Genomic DNA, 22,675 nt, shown 5'->3' on the forward strand with positions numbered 1-22,675 from the left:
GCTAAAAGAAAAAAATACTTGTATTAAAATTCCGAGCTACAAGATAAGACTCTTTCTATTATTATAGATAATAGAAAGAGTATTTTATTAAATAATCATTTGATTTTATATTAATTTTGATTTCTTTTCCATTTCAATATTATTATTATTATTAATATTATCAAAATCTTTTCTTTTTTTATCTAATAATTCTTTTAAAAATGGAATAGGAGTTTTTGAATCTAGTTGAGTGTCATTGTTGATATACCCATGATGAACGAGATAGGTGATAAGTGGTAAACTTTTAGGTTGAGTTAAAAGAGGAAATACTTCTTTGACAAGCATTTGGGGAGAGGAGTCAAAATAATCTAGATCTAAAATCATTTTAAGTAATTGACTACCATTTGTTTTGGCGTGTAGAGCTGTTTGAATGCATTCTTTAATAGATTCAGGGTCATTCAATTGATACTCTAGATCTAAAAAGAATTTCAACATTGATATCTGATTACTTGAAGCAGTGGCAGAGATCCAATTGTCACGAATTGGATCCATCGATTGTGGGTATTTGTTGGCAACGTGTTGAATAAATGCTAGTTGATTAAAAGTGATGGCTTCACTAACAAGATGTTCAAACTTTTCCAATGGTTTATGTTTGGCCATAAATTTATCAAACATTTTAATATCACCTCTTGATCCAATTTCTCTCCAAGTTGACATGTTGAATTGTAATAATACTCGTGTATTCTCCTCATCCTTTTCCTTTTCCTTTTCCTTTTCTTGTTTAATATACTTTTTAATTAATTTGTATAGTTGTTTGAATTGACCATTATGAGCTGCCGAAAGACTGTTGACAAGTGTTTCAGAGTCTGGTTTGAATTTCTTTTGTTGGTTTAATAGATAGTTGACAATCTCGATTTGATTGCCTTCACTAGAGATTCGTAGTTGATCTTTGTAGAGTGAAATGGTACTATCATTCATTTCACATTCCTCGTAGTATTTTTTCATTAATTCAAAACCCTCTCGACCGGCTTGTTTGTTGTAATAGTAGGTGATGGAGGGGAACTTTAGGAATATGTCAATATGACTGGCATTGATACCTGTACCATCTCGAATATAATAACTTTGACGACGAAGAAATAGTTGTTGTTGAATGGTTGTTGTAACTGGTTGAACTGGTTGAAATGGTTGTTCTTCTGGTGGAGGAGGAGGAGGGGAGGGGACGGTGAGCATATGAGCAAGATGATATTGATCGAAATTTGTCATAAAATTGAGAATAACGCGATTACTATTTTCAGTGAATAAATGGGGATAGTGTTTAAAGAGGAACGGGAAAATGACGTGGTTGTCTGGATCGTAACATTTCATTCTATCCAATTGAAATGGATGGATGTTATTGTCATGGAGGAATTGAGCAATGGCCATGGAATCTGACGGGTCTTTATGAGTTGGACTAAAGGTAATCTCGGGGTCAGCAGTGTCTACCAATCCCAATGAATGTGCCACTTGAACATGTTGTAATTTACCAAAGTTCATTATAAAATCCCATCCAAATGTTTTATGTAACATTTCAACAAACTCTACCATTTGATCTTCCTTGACTCGTACTTTGAAAATGTGAGGTATGTCTGGTGGTGATTTGTTTTGAGCACCAGTTGATTCTGCTTCATCACTATCGAAATACAAAGTATACATGAAAATAAACCAACGAGATTGTTTGGTTGATAGGTGATAAAGAGTATCAAAGTATTTGATAATGTTGTCTGGTTCGTCTTGGTCATCTTGATCAAAATATTGGTCGTCTCTATCCATTGGCACTATCTTGGCATCACTTTCTTGTTCTTTGTCGATGACAAACTTGGCGACGGATTGAATGAGATCAGGAATCAGTCCCTATAAAGTGCACTCGGTTCAAAATACAATTCTTCTAAAAATGAGAGCTAGATCGATCGATCAATCAATGCATGCGTATACGTTTGTTTATATATGATTCTGTTTTAAAAGTTTGTTTTTCATTCATTATTTAATCGGCCAATACACCAATAACTCTACCAACATAGAAACCAGCATGATAGTATGATTCTTCTTTCCAATAGGCAATAGCATTTTGAAATAGATTATTGAGTTCGACCCTATTATAAAGAATAAATAATGAAAAGTGTTAGTTTGATTTTTTGTTATTATTAACTGTCGACATACTTGTTATGAACAATCTTAATTCCTTCTTTGACAATTAATTCAAAAGCACCGACCCAACCTTCACCAAATAGTGCAATGATACCTTCGATACTCTTGTACACCGATACTACGTTACATGCTTTGTAGGCATTCTTTACGTCGTTGACACCAAGTACGAAATCGGCGATACCACCTTCAATGTCCTTTACTTTATTTTGACTAAACCCTTGGTCAATCAATGTTAATCCACTCTTAAACTTTGAAATAGTTGCATCTAAATCATTAAAACATGATTCAACCGTTTTGTTTACAACTTGATCCTATAGAGAGAGATAAATGTTAGAGATATTTAGAAAAAAACAAGATTTTAAGATATTATTTATCTATCTATCTATAATATCTATTATATTAAATTATCGGCCGATACATACAATAACACCAGCAGCGACACCAATCAAGAAATCAGCAGGATCTAGAATTGCATCAGAAGAGTCATAGGTTGGAGCAGATTCACTACTCTCTAAAGAATAACTAGCATCGTCACAACTCATGTATCCACCAGTATATGTGATACAACCTGATGTTCCACTATTTCCTCCCGATGATGATCCTGATGATCCAGATCCAGATCCTTGACCTGTATATCCACCTGACCCAGAATATGAAATGACTCTTTCAAATTGACATGACAACAATAATGCTGCTACCAATATAACTAGTATTTGTTTCATCGTTCTACTACTACTACTTTATACTATTTACATATAAATATATACGACAAACTACTCTTCTATAAACAATCAATGATCACATGACTAGGTTGTAGAACAAGAAACAGAGGTCGAAACTGCAGTTTCAGCTCACGTGATGGTATCGGCCCTTAAGGAGATAGCTCGTATTTTTTTTGTAAAGAAGGAAATTTGAAGCAAAAAATATCTTTCTTTCAATGAACATTTTCGATGCTGACTCGTTTTTGATGTTTGTAGACTTGCCATAATTAAGATAAGATCCACGGTTATTTGTATGCTCTTCAAAAATTACAAGACAGATCTAGAGAGTAGAAATTAGTGGTTACATGTGAAAAGGGAAATGCGATAACCGTACCCCATCTCTCATCTCTTCATTGTTGTTTATGTGTAAGAGCTTTATAGGTGTTATGTTTTTAAGTAGTAGCTGACTAGATTGCATTTTATTCATATCTATTCTATTCTATTCTATTATTCGTTAGTTTGTTCGATCATCATCAGTGATTTGTATATGTATAGATGAAAGTTATGTTTAAAGAAACAAGTTCTAGAAAACTAAAAAAAAAAAAAGAGAAAAGTTAATATATTTATTTATTTATTATTATAATATTAGGATCCTATTCTATTGTCAGTCAGTCTGTCTGTGCAATATATTTGAATACAGTTTTGACTTGGTTTCTAGAACCGTCCATTTTGAATCGCTGGCTTGTAGGTTTGTAGGAAAGACCTGCTTGCGATAGATTATGTTTATGGTTGTAACGTCTTTCGTAGAAATAAGTGCGTAATATTATTGTTTTGATTCCTTTCACCATACCTATTGGTCGACTAGTAGTAGTAGTAGTAGTAGTACTTTTAATTTCTTTATCTTGATTATTATTATTATTATTTTTGCTATCTATATTATTACTATCTATATTATTGTTTTCGTTATTATTATCATCATCGTCATCTGTATCATTATTATTATTACTATAAGGTTCCGGAAATCTAATATAATATAATTTTTTTTTCCTATTTTGATTATTATTATTATTATTATCACTATCACTATCGCTTTCGCTTTCACCATCATTACCATCATTACCATCGTCAATAATATTTATGTTATTATTACTATCATTATTATTAAAATAAAACTTATGATTATTATAATTATTGTAGCTTTCGGGTTTCAATATAGTAATATCTTGATTGATTAAACTTAATAAATTATTACAAAATGCATGACATGTATCTTTACAATGATTATGTGAATAGTCTTCGAGAGTGGTGAGTGATGGGAATCGAGGTAGAATTTCACCAAACCATCGTTTGATACGATGTTCATACGTTAATTCACCTGCTATATAAGTTACATTGTTTACCATAGTTGCAAGTGTCATACGACATTCACCAGTCACATGCAATTTCGAGAGTGATGTGTATTTTGTTGCAAGGTCATCTGGTAGAGCTGAAATACGAAGCTTTTGAATGTGTGATTTGATAGTATCTGAAAGTGGCGACAAGTCATAATAGTAATTCTCTGGCATTTGTAGTGTTTGGATTGGGTTGGTGATGCGTTCGATGACCATTGGATCAACATACCTTGGAAGACAATCCGAGAATGATAGGTGCTTAAGTGACGGTTGGTACAGTTTCGATCGACTGTCTGACGTTTCAAGTATGAGTGACTCAAGGTTAACCATCAACCTAAGAACCTTTTCAAACATACCAGCGTAGCAATGTGTCATATAGAATAGACGCAACTTTCTAATACCTCTAAAAAACAGAATGGAACCTATTGATGGCTCCAATGCAATACCAATCAATAGAGAAGACGGTACTGCAACATCGGTTGCTTGCTGTGCGACACATGCAATGTTATCAAGGTGTCTTGACACTTCATCCGATGAATCTGCTCTGGCTTGGTTGTCTTTAAATCGTCCGTCAGTATGTTTGAGTGGTTCTGGGTCAATCATGATACGACTAAACAGAGATGATTTGACAAGATGAAAGAATTGTTTGCATACCAACCCAAGTGACAATGGCCATCTGTACCGACCTTCAAGTAGGTTGTATTTAAATGGTCTGCACGCTCTATACTTGTACCGACCTGTCTTTGTATGCATCTCCCATGCATATCTAATAATATTGGTGATAATTAACATTGGTAGATGAGTACCTGTCATATTAGCATAGTTTAAAAGTAAATCTAAAAACACATGTTAGAGAAAGAAAGAAAGAAAGAAAGAATGAGTTAGTTTGTTAACAACAACAATATTATTACTACTATAAACATCATCATGATATATTATACCAACCATTCTTCATATTCTCTTGGTAGGTTTCAATATCATCTCTTCTTTGTGTAATCATTTCGATCATCTTTGATCTTCTAGGTGCTTGTTTTGGCTTAAACACATTAAGATCCTTATCCCAAAAAATACACAATGATTTCATTGTCTTTTTGAGTTCTTTATCACTCATGTCATTCAACTCCATCTGCTACTAGTAATTTCTCTCTATCTCTCTCTCTCTCTCTCTCTCTCTCTTCCTTCATACTGTAATTATCTTTATGTGGTTTGTTTGTCAAAATTTCATACTGATGAAGAATGGGAGGGAAGAAAATCAATTTACTTCCCGATGTTTTTTTCGTGCCTTTCCCTCCTTTTTTTTTGAACAGCCAACCATCATGATTTTAATTTAATAAAGAATTAATCATTTCTATATTTAAAATGACCAATCCAGGCAACCTTAGACCTACAAGAAGGAGTATATCAATTCCCCAGAGGAAAATTAAAAGAAAGAGAGGTGGTCAGAAGAAGGTAATCCTCGAGTATCTAAAAAGGAACCGCCAAGACTTGAAGACACAAAAAGAGGTACCAAAACAAAAGAAGATTTACCAAAACAAAAGAAAACATATTAACTAAGCTTATAATAGATATGTGAAGAACTTGGAGTCAGTATTAGAATGTTTCAGAAGACTGTAATCGTGTTATTTTTTATTTTGATGTCTTGTCTTTACCAACTATTATTGTGGTCGTGGTCGTGATATGTTAGTTGCTTCTTTCACAAAAAGTATACTTGTAAGATGATAGTGACCATATTTCTTGATGTATTTAATCACTTCTTCTTCATTGATTAGATGAGGGTAATATCGATGTAGAAAAACCATTGCCTTGTCATCATTCCTGCCACAATTTCTCACAAGTCATCTGTGAATGAATGTATTCCAGTATTGTGTAGATGTTTCATAATGGCTATTGTTTGATTACAATCTTTATGTTTTGGATAAAATGTCTCCTGTGGGTCAACCAAACGCAACGAATGTGCCAACTTTACATACTCCAATGTACCATAGTTCATGATGAATACCCATCCAAACTTTTTCCATACCAATTTGATAAACTCTGCCTTTTCTTCCTCTTGACTCGTACTTTGAATATGAGGTAGTTTCCAATCGTGATCCTCGTTTGGTACAAACATACTAAAAAACATGACCCAACGAGATTGTTTGGTTGATAGTTGAGCAAGACTATCGAAATAGTAGACCTTTTCTTCGATATCATCTTCATCGTCTTCATCCATGTCATGAAAATCAACAAAATCGTCTTCTTGGTCATAAGATTTGTCGATATTGTCAGAGTGATGGTAAAATTCGTCTAGTTCTTCTTTATCTATCATATATTCTTCTTCTTCTTGATTCATACTATTTTTGGCTTTTCCACACTATCCAATTCCTCGTCAACAACTTTTCAAATATGTTTGCAGTATCGACCAAGTGTTGATATTCATCTGGTTCAATGTAAAGTTGCAATACTTGTTTGATAAAGTCAATGTGTCGATAGAGATCCATGTCTTTGGGTGCACCACTACAGAGTAATTGTGGACATAAATATTCAAAGTTGGAAAGTTCGGATTCTTGTTATTGTCGACAATATCTACAAATAGTCTAGCAAGTTTGATTAAATCTGATTGGCTGTGTTTAAAGTATAGATCACCATTTCCAATAAATACATAGCCATATCTGGATGCATTCCTTTAATTGCAAGAGTAATACATTCATCGATATCATATATTGGTTTGATAGGAACTATATTGGCTGATACAAGTAAGTTGTTTTCCATTTTTTATTTTTGGTGTGGTAATTATTTGATTATTGGAAAAAAGGTCACTCTTCTTTTCCCAATAATAGTTCATTTGCAAATGGAATATAATTTGATAGGTTATCGTCGATTGCAATATATCCATGATGAGCTAGATAGGTGATCAGTGATAGATTGAGATATCCAATTGAACTTCTGGATCCAGAGGTGACTGGTTTATAACGGTCAACAAGGATCGATTGAAGGGTTGACGACCCCAAATAATCGAGATCCAATAACATTTTGAAACAAGACAAGTTATTAAATAAAAAACATCTTTCAATCCATATTTTAGGTGTACCATCTTGATCATTGTTTTGGTGAGCCAAATCTAAAAAGTATTTCATTATCATTGGTCGGTCGCGGATGAGTGTTGTGAGAAAGTTGGCATTGGGTTTAAACCCGTATTGGGTGTATAAGTGTTGAATAAATGCTAGTTGATTTGAAGTGATGGCTTCATCGATTAAACTTTTAAAGTCTTCCAAAGGTTTGTGTTTTGTCATGAATCTATCAAATGTTTTAGTGTCACCTCTTGATGCTATTGCTCGCCAAGTTGACCAATTGAATTCTAATAGTTTTCCTGGGTCATTGTGATCTCGATAATACTGTTTGATTAATTGGTAAAGTGCTTTGAATTGGTGATTGCATGATTGTCGATTGTATGATTCAGAGAGAATGTTGGTAAGTGTTGAAGAGGTTGGTTTGAATTTTGTTTGTTTAAAGAGTAGCCAGTCGACAATTTCAATTTGATTGTTTCGAGTTGAAATCTCTAATTGTTGTTGATAGGTTGATTCAACAGACACTCTTTTAATATCGCTATCATTGTAATACTGTTGTAAGAGTTGAAAACTCTCTTGACCAACACGATCATCGTAATAGTAGTAAAGAGAAAATCCAATCAATTTAATCAATACACCAAGAGACGTTGAATTGATACCACCACCACCACTACTGCTATCCTTGATTTCACAAGGTAGTTGCGAGGCCATTGGATCTTCATTTTGAATTACTTCAGGCACAACTAGTACACTAGTAAGATGATAGTGACCATATTCCGTGATATATTTAATAGTGTCTTGTTGATTGATAAGATAAGGGTAATTTAGATGTAAAAAGACGATCGCCTTGTCATCACCCTTGCCGCAACTTTTAACAAAGTTACTTGTAAATGGGTTGATTCCATTGTCGTGTAGATATTTCATGATTGCCAAAGTTTGATTGATATCTTTATGTTTTGGATAAAATGGTTGATTTGGGTCGACCAAACCCAATAAATGTGCCAATCGAACATACTCCAATGTACCATAATTCATAATAAATTGCCATCCAAACTTTTCGCACACCATTTTGATAAACTCTGCCTTTTCTTCCCCCTTTACACGTACTTTGAAAATATGATATGGTTTCCAATCACGATCCTCGTTTGGTACAAACATACTAAACAAAAACATATACCATCGAGATTGTTTGGTTGATAATTGAACAAATCGATCGAATTCGTAGACATTTTCATCATCATCGTCATTGAGTTGATCCTCTTGTTCTTGGTTATCATCATCGTCATAATCGTCATAATCAGAAGGATCGCGACCGTACATACTCGAGATCTCCATATTGTCAGAGTAATGATAATAATCGTCTAGTTCTTTATCAATTGATCTTGATCTTCTTGTTCCTTTATATTCTTTGGCTTTTCGACACAATCCATTTCTTCATCAACGACAAACTTTTCAAATATGTTTGCAGTATCAACCAATTGATGATATTCATCTGGTTCAATGTACCGTAGCAAGACTTGTTTGATAAAGTAAATGTGTTGATCGAGATCCATGTCTTTGGGTGCACCACCAGTACTGAGTAATGGTCCAATGACAAATTCAAATGCAGAAAGGTCACATTTAAAGTGACCATCTGCATAAATGATAGTGTCCATATCCACAGTTGGCCAGAGTAGAGTGTCGAAATAAGAGTTAAAGATAAAAATATTGTTCATTGAGATTCCATCATTCTCGTTGACAATATCGACAAACAGTCTCGCGAATTTGATTAAATCTGATTGGTTGAGTTTAGAGAGACCATCTCCCAAAAAGATTGGTTTGGTCACATTGAATTGATAATGATTCATTTCCAATAGATGCAATGCCATATCTGGATGTATTCCTTTAATTGCAGCTGCTATACATTGATTTATATCAATAAGTGTGAATAGGAACGGTATTACTAAACAATATTTTAAATATCTCCAAATTCCCTTTACTTGCTGCCATCTTGAGACAATCAGGATTAAGAAACCATTCAGGTTTCTTTTCAAACAGATATTTAAATAACTCCAAGTGTTGTTCATCTTGACCATTAAATGAACATATATCTTCAGTTGTTTTAAAATTCCATTTTAAATGATGTTCAAATAAATAATCTTTTTTAATCGTAAATAAATTTAAAGAAGAAAAAGTTGTAGAAGAAGAGGATGAATTATCGTCGGTGATTGTTATTTGTTGTTTTTGTTGTTGTTGTTGTTGTTGTTGTTGTTTATTGAATTGTAACAATTCTTTTTCTTCTCTTTCAATTCTTTCTTTTAATAGATTAATATAACCACAACGAAGATACCAACCTATCTTTTCTGGTAGTTGATTAAACTTGTAATACACTACATCTTTCTTTTTCTTTGTTGCCAATATAATCTTTCTAAACAATACCAAATTACATAATACACTTTTAATGACTCTATCATGTTGTTCTTTATTTGTTTGATTACACTTGCTATCTTCACATCCTTTAATCTTTAAACAAAAGTTTAGAAATTATAAAACTAAAAGTAAATATCTATATTCTTTCATTAGATCAATCTTATAAAGATTTATCATTTAATAACTTACAGCAGTGAATGAGATGATTCTAGGTTTATTTATAATCTCTCGAATATATCTATCTTTATATCTTCTCTCCATATCTTATCTCTCTTATTCATACTTAAAATAATAATAATAAAATTAAAATTTCTTCGATCGTTGTGTAGTTGTTACTTCACATAATAAAAAATATTATTTATTCTTTTATTTTTTCTTTTTTTTTATGTGTTGTAGGAGGAGACTCTTCACGACGTCTCTCCCAATCTACTCCCTTATCCAAATAGGGTATTGTATAGCACCATTCATTCTATTCCTCTCTAGTCTATATATTAATACTAAACTACTGTTGGAACACTGGGGAGCCAATCGACGTGCCGTCAACTGACTTGACAAGTATCGCCTTACTATCATATATATATTTATCTACCACTATCTGCTAAGCTTTCTACATGTGTGTGGTTAAATCTTCATATTAAATCAAAAGTCGATCCAAAAGCATTTCTAACCATTTTAATAAATTCTGATTGTCTTTCCTCTTTGATTCGTAGTTTAGTAATCAATGGTAGATTTCCAACCCAATAGTCTTGATCTTCTTTGTCCTGTTTTATCTTGATTCAAGTACATGCTAAACATAAACATATACCAACGTGATTGTTTGGTTGAAAGTTGAACAAGACTATCGAAATGATTGTCCATCTCTAGATTCTTTGGAATTTCTACAAAATCTATTTCCTCTTCAATCACATAGATTTTGATCAATTCCATATCGACCAATTGTTTATATTTCTTTGGGTCCACATCAAGTTTCAACACTTGTTTGAAAAATTCAATGTGGTCATCGAGATCCGTATCTTTTGGTGCACCAAAACGTAGGAAATTTAAATACACTCCTTCTAGTTGGAATTTACATAGATTACCAGCATATTTGATAGTATCTATATCTCTAGTTGGTAAAAGTAGATCGGTGAAAAAAGATTTAAAGTAATCTTCAATTGAAATGACTCCATCTTTTTTGTTCTTTTTGTGAATTTTCTTGTTATTGTTGAAAATATCAACAAATAATCTAGCAAGTTTGATTAAATTTGATTGGCTGTGTTTATAGAGACCATCCTCTAAACTGAATGGTTTGGTTACTTTGAATTTGTAATGATTCTTATCCAATAAATACGATGCCATATCTAGATGCATTCCTTGAATTGCAACAGTTATACATTCATCGATATCATATGGTATTTTAATAGGAACAGATGTATTACCAACCAATATTTTAAACATATCTAAATTACCTTTACTTGCTGCCATCTTGAAACATGATGGGTGTTGAAACCAAAATGATTTCTTTTCAAAAAGATATTTAAATAATTCCAAGTGTTGTTGTTGTTGTTCATCTCCTCCACCACAGTAAAATGAACATATATCTTTGGTAGCTACATCATCACTCCAATTTAAATGATGTTGGAGTTGATTCATTTTTTGAAGCAAATCTTCTCTTTTGGTCTTAATGCACGTATCTCTACTGATACATTTCTCTTTTGCAAATGGAGAATATTTTCTAAATTTAGATCTCTTGTTATTTAAATTGTTGATTTCTATTTGTTGTTTTTCTTGTTGTTGCTCAATATTGAATTGATGTAATTCTCTTTCTTCTCTTTCAATTCTTTCTTTTAATAGATTGATATGACCACCTCTGAGATACCAACCAAGATTATTTGGTAGTTGATCGATCTTGTATGTATTTACACCTCTCTTTCTTGATACCGATATAATCTTTCTGAACAATACCAAATTACATAATACACTTTTAATGACTCTATCGTGATGTTCTTTGTTTGATTTACACTTGATATCATCACATCCTTTTATCTTAAACAAAAATTAAATTCTATATCGATGTCTTTGCTACACTATCCTATAGCACACTTACAGTGAATGGTATAGATATAGGTTTGTTTTGAACGATATAAGTGTATTTTATATATGTTACACGGTTCTCTATTTGTTCCATAGTAGTAGTAGTAATAGTATGTTAACTTTTAAAATAATACTTGATGGTTTCGCATGCAAAGTATTTTAATATTTTTTTCAATTTTTTTTTTGTCTTGGATTTATTTATTTATTTCTTTTCCAACAACAATTCGTTTAAAAATGGAACATGCTTTAAGAGTTTCTTGTTGTTGATCATGTTAACATCAACAATATGACCATGATGAACAAGATAGTTGATGAGTGGTAGCTTGCGATGTGATTTTTCTTTTAATACACTATTCGATTTCATGCCAAAATATCCTTTGATTCTAGTTGTTGAGTCAAAATAATCTAGATCCAATATCATTTTTAAACATGACAAGTTGCCATCTACCAAACATCGTTCAAGAGCTCTTTCAATAGATTGGTCGACATTGTAGTCTTGAGGAAAGAATCTTTGACTCTTTTTTTTTGATTCTTTTTCTTCTTCTTGATGAGCCAAATCCAAAAAATATTTTAATATAATTGGACGATCATTAAGAATAGTATTATTGATACATCTGGTAATGTTTTTCTTTAAATGTGAGTATTTGTTGACGAGGTGTTGAATAAATACTAGTTGATTATGAGTGGTGGCATGTTTAATGACAGTTGTCAAATCTTCCAAAGGTGTATATTTGGTCATGAATCGATCAAATGTTTGAATATCACCTCTTGATGCTATTGATTCCCAAGCTTTACCTCCAAGTGATAATCTCTTTCTTTTTTCATGATTCTCTCGATAATAACGTTTGATTAATTGGTAAAGTGCTTTGTATTGTCGGTTGTATGATTCAGCGAGAATGTTGGCAAGTGTTGAAGTGGTTGGTTTGAATTTTGTTTGTTGAAACAAGAGATAGTCGACAATGTGAATTTGGTTGTTTCGAGTTGAAATCTCTAGTTGTTGAATATAATTTAGATTCTTTGATGTAGTACTGTCAATGTCGTTGTAATACTGTTGCAAGAGTTGGAAACTCTTTTGACCAACACGATCATCGTAATAGTATTCCAAGGTAGATCCAGCCAATTTGATCAATACACCAAGAGTAGTGGCATTAAGGCAACTGCTATCTTTGATGACATAGTGGTGTCGGTTAACACGACCTGATTTTCTTTGTGGAGTTTCTTCAGGCGCAACTATTACACTGGCAAGATGATAATGACCATATTTCTTGATATATTCGAGAATATTATCTTTTGTGTCGAGTATTAGTTGAGGATAATGTTGATGGAGAAACAAGATCACTTTGTCATCATTCTTGCCGCAATCTATTATAGCACGTTTTTTAAATGGGTTGATTCCATTATCGTGTAGATATTGCATGATGGTCAATGTATGATTGATATCTTTATGTTTTGGTTTAAAGGATTCATCTGGGTCTACCAAACCCAACGAATGTGCCACCTTTACATACTCTAATGTACCGTGGTTCATGATGAATTCCCACTTAAAAGTTTTGCATACCAATTTGATAAACTCTTCTTTTGTTTCTTCCTTGACACGTACTTTGAAGATGTTTTGCAAGTCCTCCCAATAATCATCCTTGTATGTGTGCGTTTCTAAAAACATACTAAACATAAACATTGTCCAACGTGATTGTTTGGTTGATAGTTGAACAAGACTATCGAAATAGGTCTCTTCCTCTTCCTCTTCCTCCTCCTCTTCCTCTTCCTCTTCTTCCTCCTCTTCTTCTTCTTGGTCATCTTTGTTATTAATCTTTTGACTCTTTGGTTTTTCTATACAATCCAATTCCTCGGTAACGACAAACTTTTCAATAAATTTGTTTGCCGTATCAACCAATAGTTGGTGTTCCTTTGGCTCGACATAATGCCTCATTGACAGTTTGATAAAGCCAATGTGTCGATCTAGATCAATGTCTTTAGGCATACCAGTACATAGTAAATTGGCGTACACACCTTCAAAGGCGTACACTTCGTAACCGCGTGCGCACTTGATCGATTCCATATCTCTTGTTGGCATGAGCAAATTAAAGAAATAATGTACAAAGATATCTTCCATTGTGATCTCATCATTCTTTTTGACAATATCTACAATTAGTCTAGCAAGTTTGATTAAATCTGATTGACTGTGTTTAAATAGACCACCTTTTAAAATGAATGGTTCGGCCGATTGGAATGGACTGGTCATATCGAATTTGTAATCATTCTTTTCCAATAAATACAATGCCATGTCCGGGTGCATTCCTTTAATTGCAAGATTAATACATTCATTCATATCATATGATGGTTTGATAGGAATAGTATTACCAGCCAATATTTTAAACATCTCTAAATTACCTTTACTTGCTGCCATTTTGAAACATCCAGAATGATTAAACCATTCAGGTTTCTTTCCAAACAAATATTTAAATAATTCCAAGTGTTGTTTATCTTGACCATCAAATGAACATATATCTTTAGTTGTTTTATAATTCCATTTTAAATGATCATCAAATAAATAATCTTTTTTAATTATAAATGAAGAAGATGAAGTAGAAGAAGAGGATGAAGTATTATTATTATTATTATTATTATTAAATTGATGTAATTCTTTTTCCTCTCTTTCAATTCTTTCTTTTAATAGATTGATATAACCACCTCTAAGATACCAACCAATCTTTTCTGGTAATTGATTAAGCTTGTATGTCTTTACACCTTTCTTTGAAGATACCGATATAATCCTTCTAAATAATACCAAATTACATAATACACTTTTAATGACTCTATCATGTTGTTCTTTATTTGTTTGATTACACTTGCTATCATCACATCCTTTAATCTATTAAATAAGTAATAAATAAATAATAGAGAGACTTCAAGTTAATATCATTCTTTGTTTCTCTCTGATCATTATCATTAAAGTCTTTACTACTACTTACATTTTTGAATGGGATGATTTGAGCGCTATTTTTAACGATTTGCATCATTTTGTTACAAACTATACGAAACAACTTTGATGATCATAGTGATGTGATCACTATGCTATGATGTTCATCGTTCTTCAACAAAAAAAAAAAAACTACAAAGAATTTAAATAATTTTGTTTGATGTGGTCAAAGGCCTGGTCCAACCGATACGTAGCATCTGACGAGCTCATTTCATTACCTGGTTTGAATGACTTTCTGATCATGCACCTTAATTGTAATTGAAATGTTATAGAGTGAGTGATTCGAAGAACAATACTGATACTAGTTGTTGTACAAGTGGATGGTTGCTAACTCTTTAGAGTTTAAACTATAGATCTATCAAAAGCTAGTATGCATGATTAATTATGATTGTAGGTTATATGTAATCTGTATTTGTATTCATTATTCAAAATTATAATATGAGAGAGTATATTATTTAAATATTATTATTTGTTTGTTGTTACTGAGTATGAATGAACGTATGCCTTTATTAGTGAGCGCTATCAATGAAAAAGAAATAAAAAATTTCTTCGTGAAGTTCAGCAAGATAGAAAAAAAGAAAATAAATGAACTTCGAAAATTTATTTATTTTTTGATTTTCTTTTCTTTTCTTTTCCAGAACCATCATGATGGTAATGATCTTCATCAAATAAAATAAAAACCAAATAGGTTGTTGTTGTCGACGTGTTACTTGGTCAATAAAAAATTTATCTTTTGAAAGAGAATAAATATTTTTGGTATTATTGTTTGACCCTACGCCAATTACTATTTGTTGAAAAATGAAAATGAATGAAAGTCTTTTTTTTCTTTTTTTTCTTTTTATTCTTTTTGGTAGGTGGTTTGCTTCCAAAAAGAATTTTATTTATTTATTATTTTTTTCTTGAAGAATAGCAATTATTTTATTTTATTTTATAGTAATACAAATATTATAGCAAAAATGAATGTAATACTGCAGTAGTTATAGTACAAGGAGTAAGAAGAAACGGACGGTCCATAGATCAGAGAGAATGATGAACTTGGGTTTGGTACATCACTCGATGATTCAGATGATGGTGCATGTGAGGTACCAGTAGTAGTGCCACCTGATGATGTTTCAATCTTTGTTTGACACAATGTACCTTTGCGATCAGGATTACAAGTACAACCAAGAGTATCATTACCACAGACACCATGACCTGAACAGAGTGGTCCTGTAGAATTTACAGCACATAATGTAAAGTTAAATGTTGCACGGTATTCAATTTGATTGAAATTATCATTATTTGCCAAAACTACAATATATTGAACAGTACCTGTTGAATTGGATGTACATGTCTTGTCAGCTGTCTGGTAACAAATATCATTAGGTGCTTGGTTAGTATCATTGGTAAGTGATACTGTATAGCTGAATGGTTCATTTGGATTACCGTAAGCATGATCCCATCCCAATACAATCTGACCTTTATCATTTACCACACCTGTTATATTTAGTATCTCTGGTGCTATATATATAGTATATATCAAATAATAAAAAAATATAAATATTAATATTATTATTCTTTTTAAAAATATTGTTTAAATTATTTTAGATATTACATACCTTTCCAAGTATTAAAAGTAACTGATCTGTCATCTTTGGAATCTGGCAATGAAGATGCTTTTAATAGAATGGTATGTTGAGAGATTAATGATTCATTGGTGAGATCAATATTACACTGTTCACTAGAATCATCTTCACAATAGACTGTACCATTGACATAGACTGAGTATAATGGTGTCTCTGTACCTCCAGTGGAAGTATATTCAATGGTAAACCCGGTATTATCAGTTTGGTATCCTGAAATATACGATATATCCAATGGTGGACTAGTTGTAAAGTTGAGAAAGGTTGTATTGGAAATTAGATTAACACCATTAATACCGTATACCTTTAGTGTATGTAATGAATTGGGTGTAAGATTTGTCAAATTACATTTACCAGTAACTGGTAATTGGATACAAGCTATAATGACATTGTCATTGACATAATAGGTTACTTTAGTTTGAGCATCATTTCCTGCAACATTACTCAATGAAACAATTGCACTGTTTGATCCTAAATCATTAATATTTATATCATAGGTTAAATCTAAAAAATAGAAAAAAGAAAATTAATATATAATTTAAAACGTACGATAATATAAATTATATACCTGGATAAATATCAAACGTAAAAGAATTTGATAGTTGACTTCCATCACCAGAATAGATAGTGGTAAAAATGGGGTGACTGCCAACACCAACAAGAGTGTCAATGATGAAATTACTCGCGTGCATACTTGATGCAACTAGATCATTATTAATTGAAACGTCGATAACATTTAATGCAGGGTTACCTTTAAAAAATTAATAATAATATTAATATTAATATTAATAATAATATTCATATCCCAATCGTTGTATGTACGTATGTATGTACTTACCACCTGAAACTGCCCATAAAACTTTGATCGATTTAGAGGTAACTTGTCTGACTTGAATAAATGGCGTATCAAGTGTTGGATAGGTGGTGATGACAGTTTTACCTTCCGTAACATTTACTCGTACTTGACCACAGAAAAAGAAGAAATCATATTCTGCCCTCGTGTTGGCCGTGAGTCCTGTGCATTTGACAGTGTTGGCCCCCACTACCACGCAAGGGAATTCGGTAGTTAGGTTAAGCTTGGGAACTGAACTAGTCGGAGCTGAACACACTGCCTCATAGGTGATGTTAACAGTTGTCACTCCAGCTACTATACTGGTAACTGTGATTGACTGTGACTGTGACAATGAAACAAATAGAGTAAATAATAATAATAATACTATTCTTGTTTTTATCATCGTGTTGTTATATATATCTGTTTAGTTAACAATAAACAACAACATTTGATCGAAGTGTTGAGGAGGAAGGGGTCCCTTCGAAAAGAAAAAAAATATCTTTGTCGCAAGTTCAAAGAAGACATGGGTTCCAACAACTCTGTGATAACTTGCGACAAAGATACTTCAATTGTGCTTCTCTCTGATCCCCAAAAAACATCTTTTAAATGTTGTTGTTTATTTATACCAAAAATGAAACATACATATATTTTTATATTCTAAACTTATCTTTTCTTATTGTCTAATAATAACTCCTTTAAAAATGGAATATCATCAGATTGTTGATCGGTGTTGTTGTTGTTGTTGTTATTGTTGGTATCCTCGTCAACAATATAACCATGATGAACAAGATAATTGACAATTGAAAGATTATTTTTAGATATTGATTTTCCCAATTCTTCAAATAGATTTATAGATGCCAAGTCAAAATAATCTAGATCCAAAATCATTTTGAAACAAGACAAGCTTCCATTTGATAAGCATCGTTTAGCAGTTGATCGAGTCAAAGCACCCACATTTGATTCCAAAAATTCATATTCGTAACGACTCTTATTTTGACTCTTTTCTTCTTGATGTTCCAAATCTAAAAAGTATTTCAATATCATTGGACTATCGATGGCAATAGCTTTAGAGATACTTTTAGCAAATATTTCCAATGATGTTCCGTATTGGGTGTTGTACAAGTGTTTAATAAATGCTAGTTGATTATGAATGATGGCTGTACTGATGAACATTTGTATAAACTCTCTCAAAGGTGTACACTTGGTCATTAATTTATCAAATGTTTTAATGTCACCTCTTGATGCTAATTCATTCCAAGTGGTCAAACCGAAATCTAATTGTTTCCCATTATCTCGATAATAACGTTTGATTAATTGGTAAAGTGCTTTGTATTGTCGGTTGAATGATTGGGAGAGGATGTTGACAAGAGTTGAAGAAGATGGTTTATATTTTGTTTGTTGGTAGAGCAGCCATTCGACAATATGAATTTGGTTGTTTTCCGTGGAAATCTTTAGTTGTTGTTGATAGGTTGATTTTATATTTTCGTGGATGTCCGCATTGTAATACTGTTTCATAAGTTGGAAACTCTCTTGACCAAAATGATCGTCGTAATAGTATGAAATGGCATACCCGTTAAGCTTGATCAATACATCAAGAGAGGTTGCATTGAGACCGGTGCTATCTTTGATATCACACATTAGTGGTAATATTCTCTGTGGTAATATTATCTCTGATGGACCGGGTAAAGCTAGTACAGCACTTGCAAGATAAAAATGACCATTTCTTTTGATATAGTCTAGTACTTGATCTCGATGGAGCAATTGAGGATAGTGTTTATGTAGAAACAAGATAACCTTGTCATCACTCTCACGACAATGGCCCACCATTGTATCTCTAAATGGTTTGATATTGTTATCGTGTAGATACTGCATGATTGCCAATGTTTGATTGCTATCTTGATGTTTTGGATAAAATTTGCTATTCACATCGACCAAACGCAATGAATGTGCCAACTTTACATATTCCAATGTACCATAGTTCATTATGAATGCCCATCCATGTTTTTCACATACCATTTGGACAAACTCTACCTTTTGTTCTTCTTTGACTCGTACTTTAAGAATGTGAGGTGCATCCAACTCTTTGTTTCCACTGATGGTTTCAACTTTATGATAGAAAAACATATTATATATAAACATATACCACCGAGACTGTTTTGTTGATAGTTGGGTAAGACTATCGAAATAGATTGCATTACTCTGGTCTGAGCTTTCCTTTTTCTTTTCCACACAATCCATTTCCTCTTCAATCACCATTGTTGTTGTTGACTCGTCGCAGATTTCAAAATCGATCGATATTAGTTCCAAGACTTGTTTGATAAAGTCAATGTGGTGATCAGTGTCGATGTCTTTAGGTAAACCAGTACAAAGTAAGCTTGAATAAACATATTCAACAACGGAAAGATCTGATTCATAGTGACATTGAGCATATTTAATCGTATCTATATCTCTTGTTGGAATGAGTAGTTTGTGAAAATAATGGCGAAAGACCTTGTCCATTGTGAAACCATACTGTTTGTTTTTGTTGACAATATCGACAAATAGTCTAGCAAGTTTGATTAAATCTGATTGGTTGTGTTTACATAGACCATCATTTAAAGTGAATGGTTCGGTCACTTTAAGTTTGTAATTGATCTTTTCCAATAGATATAATGCCATATCTGGATGCATTCCTTGAATTGCAAGTGTAATACATTCATTCATGTCATATGATATTTTAATTGGGACTGTATTATTAACCAATATTTTAAACATCTCTATGTTGCCTTTACTTGCTGCCATTTTGAAACAATCTTCATAATTAAACCATTCAGGTTTCTTTTCAAACAGATATTTAAATAACTCCAAGTGTTGTTCATCTTGACCATTAAATGAACATATATATTCGGTTGCTTTATAATTCCATTTTAAATGATCATCAAATAAATAATCTTTTTTAATTGTAAATGAATTTAAAGATGATGAAGAGGATGAAGTATTATTATTGATTATTTGTAAAATCAATTCTCTCTCTTCTCTTTCAATTCTTTCTTTTAATAGATTGATATGACCGTAACAAAGATACCAACCAATCTTGTTTGGTAGTTGATTAATCTTGTAATATATGTCAGCATTATTCTTTCTCGATACCAATATAATCTTTCTAAACAATACCAAGTTACATAATACATTTTTAATGAATCTATCATGTTGTTCTTTATTTGTTTGATTACACTTTTCATCGTCACATCCTTTTATCTATTTAATAAATAAATGTTAGCAAAGAGTAAACAAAGATGATATGATCATTTAGTTGTCTTGTTTCATCTTACACTTTTGAAAGGGATGATATAAGGGATGTTTTGAATGATCCTCATTTTAATTGTAGTAGCCCTTGTTTGTTTGAATACACTCATCAAACTATCTCAAATAACCTTTATAACAAAAACCACATGATGCAGTCCGCAGAGTCTCTTTGTAAAAAATTAATTTTATAAATGAATATTTATTTTCTTTGGGGGTTTTGAAAATTTTTGGTCTTCTTTATTTTTAATTATTCTTTTACCAATCGATAGATCTTCTTTTCTTTATCTATCAAATGGTTGATAAAAAAATTTGCGAGAGGTTCACCCTGCTAAAAAGTACTTTCCGTAAAGTCGCCTTTAGCCATGGGCTAACATGAGGTCTAGAAAGCATTGTTTGGAAAAACAAATGATATAAACAGAAAGAGCACAAAAAGTTGTATCTATTGGTGATATTGGATCGTCGTTTCAAAGATTATTCAAATAAAAAAAATGCTATTCTTCAAAGACTATCTCATAGTACTATTGTGCGGGCCAACCATATAAAACTATGTGCTACATGGATCGATACCTTTTGGATCACGATTAATCAAATAAAAAGACAAGCACCAACACAAGAGGTGTAGGTGCCTTGAATCTTCAACATTATATGCACTGGTGTCGGCAGTGTTCAATGCATGCCACATCCAGCAACGCTAGACAAGATGGTTAGTATATTTGGAATGGATCAATAATCAAATAATTCAGAAGTGGTCAATCTCAAAACAATTGTGAATGCTCAAGAGTATTGGTAGCTTAATCTCATATATCGATATCATGGTTATTTATTTGGTACATACTAGTATTATTGTAATTGGCTCTTTTAAAACCCATCAAGGCTAGTGGTCACATGACAATTTCGCATTCGTTCTATCAAAACCATCCATTCTAAAAGATAATAAATAAGTAATAATTAGTAAACAGTATTTATGACAGTAATTTTACAAGATACATATCTTTACAGTTTTTAAAAATGGACCAACTCGTCTCTAATCAATTGATTCTATATTTAAAGTATAATATATATGGCATGAATATGATTAGTTGAGGGTTTGATAGTTGTATTGTGATGAATTTACTTAACTTTGTATTCTAATTCAGGTGGGTAGAGTTGATGACCAAACAACCACCTTTGTTGCTATAATACAAGACTACCAGCTATAGTATGAACCGATTTGTTGACTAGTCTCATTAAACAGATATCTGATAGATTGGAATTGTTAGTTTAGTTTTGAAATTAATTTATGTTATGAATACATAACTTTAATAGATCGGCGGTTGATTAAGAAGAAGATCAATCGGTTCTAAAAATAGTAAGGATGACCTATGTTAAAAATATGTATTAGTAATTGAGTGGTGGTTGTAGTATATATACTACTACTATGTTGAAGTCTACATGATACTTAAACTTTATCATTTATGGATAGGTACCATATATGGATGGATGTATTGTTTGATTAAATATTGAACTATAAAGCTGTAAGGGATAAATAAAAAGAGGAAAAGAAATATGAGTAGAATCAATAGAGCTACCATTACTCTTGTCTCAATCACAATGTTTCTCATTCTAAAAAAAAACACCAACAATATATAGATAATAAAATATTAGTATCCAGACCCAAGCCTGGAGCTGCAAGCAAATGCCCATTGTGAACCAAATGACAAGTTGAACTCCGTTGGCTATACCGTAGAGTAGTCCTTTTGAGTCAAATGAACAATGTACTTGCAGCTCCCAATTCTGAAATGATTTAAAATAGGGGAAAATTGTATATATATAGAGGGGGGGGGAAAGAGGGATAGAGGGTAGAATTCATAAGTTTCCCACGCCGAAGCATGACCATTTGGAAGACACTAGAACATCCTCCCACCAACCAAAAGGAGTTGTAGTGTCTTTTTAAATAATAATAATAATATAACCACAAGTGTAATCTATAATTATAAAAAAGAGGTTTATTTCTATTGTCTTTAAACAATAGAATAATGGTTAGTGATGTATAATATTTCATAGTAGTGTATAGTCTTACTTTAATTTATATTATATATTTATAAAAGATTTTGGTTCTTTGTCAAAGGATCCTTGAATAAAGACAGAGTGATTGTTGGTCTACGTCATGTCCTCTAAAGGCGTCATTCCCAT

General features: G+C 32.1%; 6 protein-coding genes across 6 annotated transcripts; all 6 read right to left on the reverse strand.

The window, feature by feature from the left end:
• Positions 1-105: 105 nt before the first annotated feature.
• Positions 106-5,366, reverse strand: DFA_02366 (uncharacterized protein; the record flags this gene model as incomplete). Its single annotated transcript, XM_004366695.1, has 9 exons — positions 106-1,869; positions 2,015-2,108; positions 2,176-2,474; positions 2,586-2,857; positions 3,147-3,204; positions 3,563-4,100; positions 4,230-4,341; positions 4,612-5,091; positions 5,201-5,366. The coding sequence occupies 9 exons, from the start codon at positions 5,364-5,366 to the stop codon at positions 106-108; spliced, it is 3,783 nt and encodes a 1,260-aa protein (XP_004366752.1).
• A 717-nt stretch (positions 5,367-6,083) lies between these two features.
• DFA_02367 (uncharacterized protein) lies at positions 6,084-6,587 on the reverse strand (the record flags this gene model as incomplete). The annotated part of the gene is made up of 1 exon (XM_004366696.1): positions 6,084-6,587. One exon carries the CDS (start codon positions 6,585-6,587, stop codon positions 6,084-6,086), a length of 504 nt encoding a protein of 167 aa, XP_004366753.1.
• Positions 6,588-7,050: 463 nt separating this feature from the next.
• Positions 7,051-9,972, reverse strand: DFA_02368 (uncharacterized protein; the record flags this gene model as incomplete). The annotated part of the gene is made up of 4 exons (XM_004366697.1): positions 7,051-8,692; positions 8,752-9,199; positions 9,246-9,804; positions 9,901-9,972. 4 exons carry the CDS (start codon positions 9,970-9,972, stop codon positions 7,051-7,053), a joined length of 2,721 nt encoding a protein of 906 aa, XP_004366754.1.
• A 450-nt stretch (positions 9,973-10,422) lies between these two features.
• On the reverse strand, positions 10,423-14,804 carry DFA_02369 (uncharacterized protein; the record flags this gene model as incomplete). Its single annotated transcript, XM_004366698.1, has 4 exons — positions 10,423-11,736; positions 12,134-13,743; positions 13,795-14,656; positions 14,757-14,804. The coding sequence occupies 4 exons, from the start codon at positions 14,802-14,804 to the stop codon at positions 10,423-10,425; spliced, it is 3,834 nt and encodes a 1,277-aa protein (XP_004366755.1).
• An 888-nt stretch (positions 14,805-15,692) lies between these two features.
• DFA_02370 (uncharacterized protein) lies at positions 15,693-17,621 on the reverse strand (the record flags this gene model as incomplete). Its single annotated transcript, XM_004366699.1, has 4 exons — positions 15,693-16,264; positions 16,363-16,890; positions 16,955-17,137; positions 17,225-17,621. The coding sequence occupies 4 exons, from the start codon at positions 17,619-17,621 to the stop codon at positions 15,693-15,695; spliced, it is 1,680 nt and encodes a 559-aa protein (XP_004366756.1).
• A 260-nt stretch (positions 17,622-17,881) lies between these two features.
• DFA_02371 (uncharacterized protein) lies at positions 17,882-20,574 on the reverse strand (the record flags this gene model as incomplete). Its single annotated transcript, XM_004366700.1, has 2 exons — positions 17,882-20,455; positions 20,530-20,574. The coding sequence occupies 2 exons, from the start codon at positions 20,572-20,574 to the stop codon at positions 17,882-17,884; spliced, it is 2,619 nt and encodes an 872-aa protein (XP_004366757.1).
• Between the last annotated feature and the right edge of the window lie 2,101 nt (positions 20,575-22,675).

The sequence above is a fragment of the Cavenderia fasciculata genome (genome assembly GCF_000203815.1).
Source record: "Cavenderia fasciculata unplaced genomic scaffold Scf_Dfasci-G-b-143d02.r1-5, whole genome shotgun sequence".
Lineage (NCBI taxonomy): Eukaryota > Evosea > Eumycetozoa > Acytosteliales > Cavenderiaceae > Cavenderia > Cavenderia fasciculata.